The sequence below is a fragment of the Salmo salar genome, chromosome ssa17, assembly GCF_905237065.1.
Source record: "Salmo salar chromosome ssa17, Ssal_v3.1, whole genome shotgun sequence".
Classification (NCBI taxonomy): Eukaryota; Metazoa; Chordata; class Actinopteri; order Salmoniformes; family Salmonidae; genus Salmo; species Salmo salar.
In genome coordinates this window covers 51,211,782-51,226,520 of record NC_059458.1, presented here as the reverse complement: position 1 = coordinate 51,226,520, position 14,739 = coordinate 51,211,782, and the positions used below count along the sequence as shown (strand labels likewise).

General features: G+C 46.0%; 1 protein-coding gene and 1 non-coding gene across 4 annotated transcripts; both read left to right on the top strand.

The window, feature by feature from the left end:
* Nucleotides 1-7,715: 7,715 nt before the first annotated feature.
* LOC106576021 (phosphate carrier protein, mitochondrial) lies at nucleotides 7,716-14,087 on the top strand. 3 transcript variants are annotated; one of them, XM_014152817.2, is made up of 8 exons: nucleotides 7,716-7,879; nucleotides 8,321-8,478; nucleotides 10,638-10,768; nucleotides 11,218-11,397; nucleotides 11,647-11,828; nucleotides 12,530-12,702; nucleotides 13,081-13,191; nucleotides 13,594-14,087. In XM_014152817.2, the coding sequence occupies exons 2-8, from the start codon at nucleotides 8,337-8,339 to the stop codon at nucleotides 13,752-13,754; spliced, it is 1,080 nt and encodes a 359-aa protein (XP_014008292.1). In that variant the 5' UTR covers nucleotides 7,716-7,879; nucleotides 8,321-8,336; the 3' UTR covers nucleotides 13,755-14,087. The 3 variants fall into 3 exon arrangements, with proteins under 3 accessions (XP_014008292.1, XP_014008294.1, XP_014008295.1); XM_014152819.2 differs by lacking the exon at nucleotides 10,638-10,768 and adding an exon at nucleotides 9,523-9,647 and having other exon boundaries at nucleotides 7,717-7,879; XM_014152820.2 differs by lacking the exon at nucleotides 10,638-10,768 and having other exon boundaries at nucleotides 7,717-7,879.
* LOC123728341 (small nucleolar RNA SNORA53) lies at nucleotides 12,076-12,304 on the top strand. Its single transcript, XR_006760227.1, has one exon. It is a non-coding gene; the product is annotated as a small nucleolar RNA SNORA53 (small nucleolar RNA).
* Nucleotides 14,088-14,739: the final 652 nt, after the last annotated feature.

The window sequence follows — 14,739 nt, the reverse complement described above, 5'->3', positions numbered from 1 at the left end:
GCAGTCTCTATGGGGGTACCACAGGGTTCAATTCTTGGGCCAACTCTTTTCTCTGTATACATCAATGATGTCGCTCTTGATGCTGGTGAATCTCTGATCCACCTCTACGCAGACGACACCATTCTGTATACTTCTGGCCCTTCTTTGGACACTGTGTTAACAACCCTCCAGACGAGCTTCAATGCCATACAACTCTCCTTCCGTGGTCTCCAACTGCTCCTAAATACAAGTAAAACTAAATGCATGCTCTTCAACCGATCGCTGCCTGCACCTGCCCGCCTGTCCAGCATCACTTCTCTGGATGGTTCTGACTTAGAATTTGTGGACAACTACAAATACCTAGGTGTCTGGTTAGACTGTAAACTCTCCTTCCAGACTCACATCAATCATCTCCAATCCAAAGTTAAATCTAGAATTGGCTTCCTATTTCGCAACAAAGCATCCTTCACTCATGCTGCCAAACATACCCTCGTAAAACTGACCATCCTACCAATCCTCGACTTCGGCGATGTCATTTACAAAATAGCCTCCAATACCCTACTCAACAAGCTGGATGCAGTCTATCACAGTGCCATACGTTTTGTCACCAAAGCCCCATATACTACCCACCACTGCGACCTGTACGCTCTCGTTGGCTGGCCTTCGCTTCATAATCGTCGCCAAACACATTGGCTCCAGGTCATCTACAAGACCCTGCTATGTAAAGTCCCCCCTTATCTCCGCTCCAGCAGGTATATCTCTCTGGTCACCCCTAAAGCCAACTCCTCCTTTGGTCGTCTCTCCTTCCAGTTCTCTGCTGCCAATGACTGGAACGAACTACAAAAATCTCTGAAACTGGAAACACTTATCTCCCTCACTAGCTTTATGCACCAGCTATCAGAGCAGCTCCCAGATCACTGCACCTGTACATAGCCCATCTATAATTTAGCCCAAACTACTACCTCTTCCCCTACTGTATTTATTTATTTTATTATTTTGCTCCTTTGCACCATATTATTTATATTTGAACTTTGAACCTTCTTCAAATTATAATTCTACCATTCCAGTGTTTTACTTGCTATACTTTATTTACTTTGCCACCATGGCCTTTTTTTTTGCCTTTACCTCCCTTATCTCACATCATTTTCTCACATTGTATATAGTCTCATTTTTGTCTACTGTATCATTGATTGTATGTTGTTTTACTCCATGTGTAACTCTGTGTTTTTGTATGTTGTCGAAGTGCTTTGCTTTATCTTGGCCAGGTCGCAATTGTAAATGAGAACTTGTTCTCAACTTGCCTACCTTGTTAAATAAAGGTGAAATAAATAAAAGGGCTATGGAGGGCCTTGTAGGTGAGGAGTAATGCAGGTAATGCATAATTTGACTGGGAGCCAGTGATGGTAGTGCAAAGTGGGGGTGATGTGTTCCGAGAGTTTGGTGTGTGAGAGGACCCTGGCAGCGGAGTTCTGAACGTACTGGAGCCGCAGTAGTCCAGACTAGACGTCTTCACGGGTCCACCCGAACCTGAAATTCTCACTTTTTCCTTGGGTCCAGGTCGGGTCCTGTTTGATTGTCATCGGTGCGTTCATAAAGTATTCAGACCCCTTGACTTTTTCCACATTTTGTTACCTTACAGTCTTATTCTAAAATTGACCAAATTGACCAACAACCCGATGGTCACTCTGACAGAGCTCCAGAGTTCCTCTGTGGAGATGGGAGAACCTTCCAGAAGGACAACCATCTCTGCAGCCCTCCACCAATCAACCCTTTATGGTAGAGTGGCCAGACGGAAGCCACTCCTCAAGGAAAGGCACATAACAGCCTGCTTGGAGTTTGCCAAAAGGCGCCTAATGGACTCTCAGACCATGAGAAACAAGATTCTCTGGTCTGATGAAACAAGATTGAACTCTTTGGCCTAAATGCATCTGGAGGAAACGTTGCACCATCCGTAAGGTGAAGCATGGTGGTGGCAGCATCATGCTGTGGGGATGTTTTTCAGCAGCACGAACTGGGAGACTAGTCAGGATCGAGAAAGGATGAACGGAGCAAAGTACAGAGAGATCCTTGATGAAAACCTGCTCCAGGGCAATCAGGGCCTCAGACTGGGGTGAAGGTTTACCTTCCAACAGGACAAGGACCCTAAGCACACAGCCGAGACAACGTAGGAGTGGCTTTGGGACAAGTCTCTGAATGTCCTTGAGTGGCCCACCCATAGGTCGGACTTGAACCCGATCGAACATCTCTGGAGAGACCTGAAAATAGCTGTGCAGTGATGCTCTCCAATCAACCTGAGAGGATCTGCAGAGAAGAATGGGAAAAACTCCCCAAATACAGGTGTGCCAAGCTTGTAGCTTCATACCCAAGAAAACTTGAGGCTGTAATCGCAGCCAAAGGTGCTTCAACAAAGTTTTATGTAAATGTGATATTTCCGTTTTTTATTTTTAATACATTTCTAAAAACCTGTGTTTTGCTTTGTCATTATGGGGTATTGTGTTTAGAATGATGAGGGGGAAAAAACAATTTAATAAATGTTAGAATAATGCTGTAACGTAAAAATAAATGTGGGAAAAGTCAAAGGGTCTGAATAATTTCCAAATACACTATATGTAACCACAGCTCTGCATAGCCTGTAAGATATGTATTTTACACCAATAAGGTGAATTTATTGACTTATAGAATGCCTAGCCAACATTACATTTTACATTTACATTTAAGTCATTTAGCAGACGCTCTTATCCAGAGCGACTTACAAAATGGTGCATTCACCTTATGATATCCAGTGGAACAACCACTTTACAATAGTGCATCTAAATCTTTTAAGGGGGGGGGTTAGAAGGATTACTTTATCCTATCCTAGGTATTCCTTAAAGAGGTGGGGTTTCAGGTGTCTCCGGAAGGTGGTGATTGACTCCGCTGTCCTGGCGTCGTGAGGGAGCTTGTTCCACCATTGGGGTGCCAGAGCAGCAAACAGTTTTGACTGGGCTGAGCGGGAACTGTGCTTCCTCAGAGGTAGGGGGGCCAGCAGGCCAGTGGTGGATGAACGCAGTGCCCTTGTTTGGGTGTAGGGCCTGATCAGAGCCTGAAGGTATGGAGGTGCCGTTCCCTTCACGGCTCCGTAGGCAATCACCATGGTCTTGTAGCGGATGCGAGCTTCAACTGGAAGCCAGTGGAGAGAGCGGAGGAGCGGGGTGACGTGAGAGAACTTGGGAAGGTTGAACACCAGACGGGCTGCGGCGTTCTGGATGAGTTGTAGGGGTTTAATGGCACAGGCAGGGAGCCCAGCCAACAGCGAGTTGCAGTAATCCAGACGGGAGATGACAAGTGCCTGGATTAGGACCTGCGCCGCTTCCTGTGTGAGGCAGGGTCGTACTCTGCGAATGTTGTAGAGCATGAACCTACAGGATCGGGTCACCGCCTTGATGTTAGTGGAGAACGACAGGGTGTTGTCCAGGATCACGCCAAGGTTCTTAGCACTCTGGGAGGAGGACACAAGGGAGTTGTCAACCGTGATGGCGAGATCATGGAAGGGGCAGTCCTTCCCCGGGAGGAAGAGCAGCTCCGTCTTGCCGAGGTTCAGCTTGAGCTGGTGATCCGTCATCCACACTGATATGTCTGACAGACATGCAGAGATGCGATTCGCCGCCTGGTTATCAGAAGGGGGAAAGGAGAAGATTAATTGTGTGTCGTCTGCATAGCAATGATAGGAGAGACCATGTGAGGATATGACAGAGCCAAGTGACTTGGTGTATAGCGAGAATAGGAGAGGGCCTAGAACAGAGCCCTGGGGGACACCAGTGGTGAGAGCGCATGGTGCGGAGACAGATTCTGGCCACGCCACCTGGTAGGAGCGACCTGTCAGGTAGGACGCAATCCAAGCGTGGGCCGCGCCGGGAGATGCCCAACTCGGAGAGGGTGGAGAGGAGGATCTGATGGTTCACAGTATCAAAGGTAGCAGATAGGTCTAGAAGGATGAGAGCAGAGGAGAGAGAGTTAGCTTTAGCAGTGCGGAGAGCCTCCGTGACACAGAGAAGAGCAGTCTCAGTTGAATGCCCAGTCTTGAAACCTGACTGATTAGGATCAAGAAGGTCATTCTGAGAGAGATAGCAGGAGAGCTGGCCAAGGACGGCACGTTCAAGAGTTTTGGAGAGAAAAGAAAGAAGGGATACTGGTCTGTAGTTGTTGACATCGGAGGGATCGAGTGTAGGTTTTTTCAGAAGGGGTGCAACTCTCGCTCTCTTGAAGACGGAAGGGACGTAGCCAGCGGTCAAGGATGAGTTGATGAGCGAGGTGAGGAAGGGGAGAAGGTCTCCGGAAATGGTCTGGAGAAGAGAGGAGGGGATAGGGTCAAGTGGGCAGGTTGTTGGGCGGCCGGCCGTCACAAGACGCGAGATTTCATCTGGAGAGAGAGGGGAGAAAGAGGTCAAAGCACAGGGTAGGGCAGTGTGAGCAGGACCAGCGGTGTCGTTTGACTTAACAAACGAGGATCGGATATCGTCAACCTTCTTTTCAAAATGGTTGACGAAGTCATCCGCAGAGAGGGAGGGGGGGGAGGAGGATTCAGGAGGGAGGAGAAGGTAGCAAAGAGCTTCCTAGGGTTAGAGGCAGATGCTTGGAATTTAGAGTGGTAGAAAGTGGCTTTAGCAGCAGAGACAGAAGAGGAGAATGTAGAGAGGAGGGAGTGAAAGGATGCCAGGTCCGCAGGGGAGGCGAGTTTTCCTCCATTTCCGCTCGGCTGCCCGGAGCCCTGTTCTGTGATCTCGTAGTGAGTCGTCGAGCCACGGAGCAGGAGGGGAGGACCGAGCCGGCCTGGAGGATAGGGGACAGAGAAAATCAAAGGATGCAGAAAGGGAGGAGAGGAGGGTTGAGGAGGCAGAATCAGGAGATAGGTTGGAGAAGGTTTGAGCAGAGGGAAGAGATGATAGGATGGAAGAGGAGAGAGTAGCGGGAGAGAGAGAGCGAAGGTTGGGACGGCGCAATACCATCCGAGTAGGGGCAGAGTGAGAAGTGTTGGATGAGAGCAAGAGGGAAAAGGATACAAGGTAGTGGTCGGAGATTTGGAGGGGAGTTGCAATGAGATTAGTGGAAGAACAGCATCTAGTAAAGATGAGGTCAAGCGTATTGCCTGCCTTGTGAGTAGGGGGGGAAGGTGAGAGGGTGAGGTCAAAAGAGGAGAGGAGTGGAAAGAAGGAGGCAGAGAGGAATGAGTCAAAGGTAGACGTGGGGAGGTTAAAGTCACCCAGAACTGTGAGAGGTGAGCCATCCTCAGGAAAGGAACTTATCAAGGCGTCAAGCTCATTGATGAACTCTCCAAGGGAACCTGGAGGGCGATAAATGATAAGGATGTTAAGCTTGAAAGGGCTGGTAACTGTGACAGCATGGAATTCAAATGAGGAGATAGACAGATGGGTCAGGGGAGAAAGAGAGAATGTCCACTTGGGAGAGATGAGGATTCCAGTGCCACCACCCCGCTGGCTCGATGCTCTAGGGCTATGCGAGAACACGTGGGCAGACGAAGAGAGAGCAGTAGGAGTAGCAGTGTTATCTGTGGTAATCCATGTTTCCGTCAGCGCCAGGAAGTCTAGGGACTGGAGGGTAGCATAGGCTGAGATGAACTCAGCCTTGTTGGCTGCAGACCGGCAGTTCCAGAGGCTGCCGGAGACCTGGAACTCCACGTGGGTCGTGCGCGCTGGGACCACCAGGTTAGAGTGGCAGCGGCCACGCGGTGTGAAGCGTTTGTATGGCCTGTGCAGAGAGGAGAGAACAGGGATAGACAGACACATAGTTGACAAGCTACAGAAGTGTTGTTTCTTGTATTATTGTCTCCTGTGTCTTTAGAGAACTGTTTCACTTTGATATCCTTTTTCTTCTGTCCTGATTTTCTCTTTCTTTTCTTATGTTAACTAGATATTCTTTGTTGTTCTTCGTTAGCTAGCTAGCTTCTTCCAAAAGAGTCCCTAGCAACTGCTTAGCAACTGGTAAACAATTCAGCTAGCTAAGATAACAAATATTTTATGAAAAATAGTTATTTTTCAAAAGCCTAAACCTATTAAGGTCTGTTTGTCCGCGGGTTCATTCGGGTTCGGGCACCCCCTTTCAAAAATTATTGGGCCTCTATGGGTCCACAGTTTTGGACCAGAGAAGACCTCTAGTCCATACGTGATGTACCAAGTGATGGTGGAAGAAGCCAGATTTGGTGATATATTTTATGTGGGTCTCAAATGAGAGAGTGGGACCAGGATGACACCCAGGTTTCTGACCACAGATGACAGGCAGATGGAACAGCCCTTGATGGACATTATGAGGTCTCCCACTTTCTTGAGGAGAGCCTTGGGAGCCAACAGCATGACCTGTTTTATTACTGTTGAGTTTGAGTAGATTGGATGTCATCCAGTTTTCATATCCTTGATGTTTGATCAGAGGCGGGGTAGAGAGATGAGAGGTGGGTTTGGTGTGGATGTAAATTTGTGAGTTATCCGCATAGCAGTGGATGTTGAGACCATAGCGGCGGATGATCGGGCTCAGGGGAGGCATGTAAATAATGAAAAGCAGAGGTCGAGGATGGAGCCTTGAGGCACTCCTTGGAGCAGCCTTTCCAAAATAGCTATAGTATTTTTCTTACAGCAGTACTTTCTAGCTGCAGAGGGGGAGCTGAGCCTGCCCTTACAAAAAAGATTGCCCTTTTGAAACTGCAGTGAAAGTGCAGTAACTGCAGTCGACTGTGTTATTTTGGACGCAGTAATTGCAGAATAACAGCAGTGTACTGCAGTTGAACTGCAGTTATACTGCAAAATTACTGCAGTAAAAAAATGGTTATTTTGGACATAGTGTTATTTGCAACATACTGTACTGCACTCTGATGGCAATTTTTTTGGTAATGGTGTCAATGATAAAATACAGGCCCCACTGAATACCCTCTACTTAGCCCAGAGTGGAAATCAGGAATAGTTTCACCTATTGCACTCATATAGGACCCTGATGCCAATTTTAACTTCACACAGACACCTACACACAGTCAGCCAGAAGCAGGGTTGAGCTGCCTACTGACTGCCCATTGCCAAATAATTGTTAAATATAGGTTGTAGTAGAGGCATGAAGGCATTCTCTGTGGTTTCTGCTCTCTGATTTGATATTTATTAAACTGGTCCAATCATTCAGAGGTCCACTTGATAAGAGCTTCACATGCTACTCGGAACTAGGACATTCTGATATTTCTGACTTGCTAACTGGTTGAACGTGGTATGTGTATAACTATAACCATTTTCCTAGTTCCGACTAGCACGTGAATGCGGCAAAAGTCAAGACTGCCCTGACACTGTTGACCTGCAGGGATGGAAGACTGCCCTGCTCCACAGGCCTAGATTAATACCATGGACAAGAATAGACTGCACTGCCAAGGCATAGTAATCTACTTACTCTCACCTCTCTCGCTCTCTCCCACAAGCTCTCTGTCTCTGTATCGCTCTCTCTCTGCCTCTCAATTCAATTCAAAGGACTTTATTGGCCTGGGAAACATATGTTTACATTACCTCTCTCTTTCCCCCTCACCCCCTGTCTTTATCTGGCACACACAGCACTCCATCATGTATCAACTGTTTAGTCTTCCATGTGGTTGGTGGCACTGTCACTTCTAAAACCAAATTTAAAGAGCATTCTAGCATTGTACTTCTACGATAGCGCTGAAGACCTAGGAAAGTCCTGTTTCGTGATTGAACCCCGCATTTTGATTGATCGCACTGTCATTCCATATATCGTCCTCGATAGGACAGAACGCAGAAGGACTCTCCCACTTTTCTCCGTGACGTCAGGGAAGGACAAATGATTTTATCGCTAGGTCGTTCGGTCCCTGTGAGCCGCCGGTTGCAGTAGAGCGGAGGTGCCATTTTAAGACACCGAGAGAGTGAGTGGAGTACTGTACTGTGAAATATCTAACATAATTCGAATTTACAATGTTACAGTAGAAGGGAATATTAAGGCTCGTCTTTACTGTAATGCTGTATTTAGGACGTTTAGAATGTTTTATGTTGCTAGCTTGTCTTGTGCAACTGTTCCACCTTGGGAAAGCTAGCTAATCAGTTGCTCACTAACTAGTAGTAGTGAGCATGCTAAATAAGTTAGCTAACTAGCCAGAGGCCGGAATAGCTCGTTAGCTAACAATAACATGATATAATACGGTTTGCATTTCCATTCCATGTTATCTGGATGTCAAACTATAGCTACATACTCACGTGACATTCCAACCCTGCTGTTAGTGTCAGCTGAGTTGTCTTACTGCTGATCGTGTTTCAATAGCAAGGTACACTAGTGAGCTAGCTTGCTAACATTCGCTTTCATTCTACAGCCAGGTTTTGGACATCATGTATCCGACCACACTAACGCAGTTGTCTCGGGCTAATCCCTTCAACGCCCCACTCTTCTCCCTCCAAGAAATCGAGGAGCCCAAACAGAGCCTCCCTGCAAATGGACAGAGCCGCAACCTCGCTGCCGCAGCAATCGCTGGTAAACCTATGTTCTGCATGCTAACTAGCTAACAAGTACAGTTAGCAAGTAGCTAGCTAGCGAGCAAGTACGCAGCCAACTGAATCAATGATGATGAGACGAGATACCAATTTTATTACGGTGTTATTTAATAGATATCAACATGTGTTATTTAATAGATACGACTTGTGTGTTGGTCAACCTTGTAACGCTATCTAGCCACAGTCATTAAATGTGGAATGTCAAAGACAGGCTAGGCCTTGTCTATGGAGGACATGGAAGGGCAAATGTAAACTTTGAAATATGCCGCAGGTATCTGAACTGAATTCATGTCTTCCCTCAATCGCTGTTTAAAACTAAGGTGAGAGGCCCCCGACTCATAAGAGCAAAGTACTAGTTAGGCGAATGTCTGTGTATTGCTTTCTAGCACACCAACCAGCTAATGATATGCGTCTGACCCCTAGACGGGGGCATTTAATTGGTTCTCAATTCGAATAAGTTTGACAAGTTTTGTCTAGATTTAGGATCATTTGAAATGCTATCCTTTTTGTAACGTAAAGCATGGCCTTCAACCACCCATCAGTTATATTCTGACCATTGCAGTATTATGGCTGTTTTTCATGGTTGCTTGAAAATGTTCTATGGAATATTTTTAGTTTTTACGGTTTAGCCAGCCTAGTTCTAAAGGTGACATTAGCTATTATTGATCCACCATATTTGGGTCAGCCTTTTGGATAGTTTTACAGCTTGCTGGCCAGTGTCCTCTTTTTATAGCCTAAACACTGCTGGTTGGTTGATTAGTTATACAGCTAGTCTGCTCTGCTGGTACAGCGCCTGTTGCACAACAGTCTGCCCTCACAGGGAGTAAATGTTCCACGTGTGCATGGCTCTTTGCACCTGTGACATAGGCCTATGCCGACTACATAGGACAGGACACACAATTAAGCTCCACTTGCATTTGCTCTTTAGCCTAGTGAAGAGGCAGTTTGCTCTTACTTATTACCACTTTTCTAATGAACAACATCAAGTCCCCATTTTGAAAGTATTGCCTGACTCTTTCTTCAGAGGGAGACAGCTGTGAGTTCGGCTCACGGAAGTATTTACTCCTCTGTGGGTTTGGTGGCATCATCAGCTGTGGCACCACACATGCTGCCCTAGTGCCCCTCGATCTGGTCAAATGCAGAATGCAGGTCTGTCTAACCCTGTGGCCTGGTGCCACTAAAACCCAACACGCCGACATGTTTTTGTTGTCTGAAATGCATTAATTTGCATGGGAGAATGGATGTATCAAGTAGCCCGGTTTTGTGCAGTTGTGGTGGAATCTGTCATTGTTGTTCCTCACGTTTTATCCCACTTGATCACCTGATTTAAACAAAATTGTTTTCGAATGACCCACATCGCATGGTAAGTGTGTGATTCACAATCATCAGTGTTCCTGAACCTCCCTGCCTGCTACCATTCCCCTTCTCAATCCAAAGCTGAAGGACTTGTAGGTCACTGAAAGGTCAGGAGTGGCAATGGGAAAATGTTTTCAGATTGTTCACCCTGCTATTTATAACATGGTCAAAGTGCAGCTATGCATTGCTAGAATTTAGCCTATAGTTTTATTAAGTAGGTCCAAAGGCCCAAGTAATTTACACCTCAATGGAATTATTCCCAGCTTTAAATTGACTAAAGTATAAACGGTTAATATATTTATGCACGCTATATGTATTTTAGCTAACTATACAGCTCATGCTTCAACAATCATTTTTTTAGTAAAAGCTGTTGGATATTTTCGAGTCAAGTTAGAATTCAAATTTTATTTTTTATTACATATTTTTAGCCCTGTGTTATGATTATTTCATCAAATGAGTGAAATAAGTCCTGGGTATATAATAATCGATTTAAAATCACAAGCAGGGTTGAGGTCAGTTTCAATTCAGGAAGTACACTGTAAACTGATGCAAATTCATAAAATGTATCATAGAGAAGCATTGAGGTAAATTGGAATGTCAGTTTACTTCCTGAATTTAAATGGAATTTACCTGAACCCTGATTCACAAGTGTTTGAAATTTTAACTGGCTCATTCCCTGGTGTGTTATAATGTAATGGTGGCATTTCTGTTGGTGATTATTGTCCTGTGTTGCATGTGTCGTGACTGCATGTTGGGCATGCATTGTTATTTTTTTTGCTGCAGACTCTGCAGATGTGAGCTGTGAGTTTGGCTCAACAAAGTATTATGCTCTGTGTGGCTTTGGGGGTATCCTGAGCTGCGGCCTCACACACACAGCTGTTGTACCCCTCGACCTTGTCAAGTGCCGCATCCAGGTTTGTGGTACCCCCTGTAGTTGTCTGCTGTGTGAAGGCCTCCATAGCTCCTGTGAGGAAAGGTGCCCAATCCCAAATCTACCCCTAAGAAGTTAGTTTCAGCTTTATTGTCTGAGGGATTGTTCAACAATTGTGGCCTTACAATCCGTCAGACCTTGCAGTCCAAATGTACCCTTAATTCCTATGCACTTGAGTAGATGAAGAAAAAATTGAGTGTGAAAACTAGATTTGTGATTGGGTGGAAGTTTCCTGTAGATTAGCAGACATTAGATAAATCACTAGCTATAAGTAGTAATGTCAATCTGGATAACCCCCTAGTTCACAACCTGAAACCTAGCTAGTTATTTTTCTTATAAAAAAATGACCTAGGTTTCAGCCCATAGGTCTCTAATCTAGTCTACTCCCATTGTTCCTTTGACTCTACTAATCAATTGTTTTTTCTTCCTTAGGTGGACCCTGACAAGTACAAGAGCATTGGCAAAGGCTTCTCCCTCACACTGAAGGAGGATGGAGCCCGAGGGCTGGCTAAGGGCTGGGCCCCTACCTTCATCGGCTACTCCATGCAGGGTCTCTGCAAGTTTGGCTTCTATGAGATGTTCAAGATCTTCTACAGCGACATGCTTGGAGAGGTCAGTCAGGGGTAGGAACCAATGTGGGTAGAAACTAACACGGTTGGATTCCCTTGTTTACCGTGTTTTAAAGGGACTCGTTCACCCACCAAAAATCATAAATTACATGCTAGTTAGCAGGCGCTTTTATCCAAGTACAGTACAATGAGCGCTTACATTTACTAATCCCCGCGTGACTTTGAACCCATGACATTGGTGTTGCAAGCCCACACAGGACCACAACTGACTTCGCCCCCTCTCATCTAACAGGAGAACACCTACCTGTGGAGGACATCCCTGTACCTGGCTGCGTCTGCCAGTGCAGAGTTCTTTGCTGATATTGCCCTGGCCCCCATGGAGGCGTGTAAAGTGCGTATCCAGACCTGCCCAGGCTATGCCAACAACCTCAGACAGTGTGCTCCCAAGATGTTCGCAGAGGAGGGAGTATGGGCGTGAGTAGATTTTGTGTTTGTGGTGGTCTATTTGGTTTGTTTTGGAGACTGTATAACCCGTAAAAGTATTCAACCCTGCTCATGGACAGTTACGACGTGTCTGCTTTTGTTCCTACACTAGGTGAAACAAATCTGATACAACTTGTAGCCTTGATTACATGAATTGGGTGTTTCTTGGCTGGTATGGAACATAAGCCTACAAAAGTAATTCTTGTTCCTCATAGCTGATTTGTGAGGTTACCGAACAAACACGCTCCTTAGATCCACCTCTGGAGGGCAGTCCTGTGCTGTTGTCTCTGAGTGCTGCAGCTCCAGCTTGGAAGCCCTCAACAGCTTTTTGGCTGTATAGTTGGAGGTGTTTGAGTCATTGGCGTGTGAGAGCAGTCTACCTGCCTCCCAGCCCCTCTGCTGCACTGGCAACCCTCAGTTCCACTGGCGGGACCCTACCGGTGCAGCTATGCTGGGGGATGGACAATCACCTAGGCCCTAATGTTATTTTCCAGGATTGCGCTGGGATAGTCTAACAGTTTGTTCATCTTCTTTACACTCTTGTCTGGTGAAAGGCAGTGCCTTGTTAGTGACCACCATATTGCTTTCACCTATGGTTTCTGATCAGAGGGAACGAGAACTCTGATCTGCCTGCGTGGAACTGACATTCTTCCTTCTCGGTCTTTCTCTCCCCACCCCCTCCTTTCTCTCAGGTTCTACAAGGGTGTGGTTCCCCTGTGGATGAGGCAGATCCCCTACACCATGATGAAGTTTGCCTGCTTTGAGAGGACCGTGGAGCTGCTCTACAAACATGTGGTGCCCAAACCCCGCGCTGAGTGCACCAAGGGCGAACAGCTGATCGTCACCTTCACTGCCGGCTACATCGGTGAGTATTAGTACACAGGAAATAGGATGAAGGTGGCCCTAGCTCTAGTAGCTCACCTAGAGTCCGGTTTGTGTTGTCCTTGTAATAACTAAGGTTAGGATTGGGGGAAGCGTAATATGATCCTAGATCTGTGCCCAATTGCAACTTCTACCCAGAGAAACCTGGTTCGTGTTCATTAGTACACACCATAGCAAAATGTTTTGCAACGGAAAATGAAAACAAGCATTTCTTATTGCACATGTACAGGTAGTTGTCCCTCCCTGTTTCAATCAGTTTTCTTCCATTTGGTGACTAGCAAAGATCACCCAGTCTTCTGTTTGATGGTATATAGCGGGCTTGTATAGGATTGTGTGCTGAGCATTTGTCTGTCCCCTGCAGCTGGTGTGTTCTGTGCCATCGTGTCCCACCCAGCGGACTCAGTGGTGTCTGTACTGAACAAGGAGAGTGGCAGCACTGCCGTCCAAGTGCTCAAGAAGCTCGGACCTAAAGGTGAGTGGACAACCGTAGGGCTTGTCTTACTTAGGAAACGCATCCTTCCTCAAAGTTATCACTGATGTGATTCGTGAAACTGATTTGGTACATCAGGTTACTTTATCCTATCAAATCCTCTCTGATTACTGGGAGAGGGGGGTAGGTGGGTGGGATTTTATTTAACGTCCCAATTCCAACACGCTCCTTAGATCCACCTCTGGAGGGCGCTCCTGTGCTGTTGCTCTATTGTCAGTCTACTGAATTACGTTTATTTTTTTATTTTTTCTCTTGCATATATAACTCCAATATTGGATGTTTGGCCTGCTCAAAGGAACAACAAAGCAGATGTAATTTATTTATACACTTCCAACAAACACCTGTCCTAAACATCCCTTCTCCCCATTCTCTCCCCCTCTTAAGGTGTGTGGAAGGGCCTGGTTGCCCGTATCATCATGATCGGTACCCTGACCGCCCTGCAGTGGTTCATCTACGACTCCGTGAAGGTCTACTTCCGCCTGCCCCGTCCCCCTCCCCCTGAGATGCCAGAGTCCCTCAAGAAGAAGCTGGGGCTCACTGAGTAAAAAAAAAAAAATCAACAAAAGCCCACCTACACTCCAACCCCTTCACTACATCTCTGGACCCCCTCTCAACTCACTTCACCACCCTGGCTGCAGCACACACCTCGGTTTTCTATATTTATGTTCCTAAAGCAGCTCCTCCTCTCCAGGCCCAGGGCTGTTCCTTCCATGTATATTTAAGAGAAAGAGAGACCGGAAGGGAGGGATCCATGTTAGTTCCCCCTCTGCACTGAGGTTTAGGAGAATATATGTACTGTAGAAAAATGGTCTGGTTTTGAGTCATGTCATTATGTGGAAATTATATATAATTATTTAAATAAATGATTCCCTCTAAAACATGTCCGTTTTTAATTTGAAGTTTTCCACTGCAATTAAAATAATTTGGGTATTGGGGTACTTACGCAATAAGGCACGAGGGGGTGTGGTATATGGATACAACGACCCTTAGCCGTGGTATTAGCCATATCACAAACCCCCAAGGTGCCTTATTGTTATTATAAATGGGTTACCAGCACAATTAGAGCAGTAAAAATACATGTTTGGTCATACCAGTGGTATACGGTCTGTTATAAACTGGATGGTTCAAGCCCTGAATGCTGATTGGCTGACAGCCGTGGTGTACCAGACCGTGTTCCACGGGTTTGACAAAACATGTTTTAACTGGTCTAATTATGCTGGTAACCAGTTTAAAATAGCAATAACGCACCTCAGGGATTTATGGTATATGGCTGAGTCCAGGCACTCCGAAATGCGTTGTGTCTAAGAACAGCCCTTAAACATGGTATATTGGCCATAATACCACACCCCCTCGTGCCTTATTGCTTAAATATACTATGGATGTCAGCCATACAGCATTCAGGGCTTGAACCACCCAGTTTATAATATACATTTTAAGCTGTCTGACTTTCAGGGTGGCGTCATAGTCCAATTAGAAACAATATATATATGTATATACGTTTATATATATACGTTTACTGTACTTGGTTAT

Excerpts from the sequence above, each read along its gene's own strand:
- LOC106576021 (XM_014152817.2), top strand. The coding sequence starts at position 8,337 with ATGTATCCGACCACACTAACGCAGTTGTCTCGGGCTAATCCCTTCAAC. Across the intron at positions 11,829-12,529 it reads GCAGAGGAGGGAGTATGGGC|GTTCTACAAGGGTGTGGTTC; the intron begins GTGAGTAGATTT and ends CCTTTCTCTCAG. Across the intron at positions 12,703-13,080 it reads CTTCACTGCCGGCTACATCG|CTGGTGTGTTCTGTGCCATC; the intron begins GTGAGTATTAGT and ends TGTCCCCTGCAG.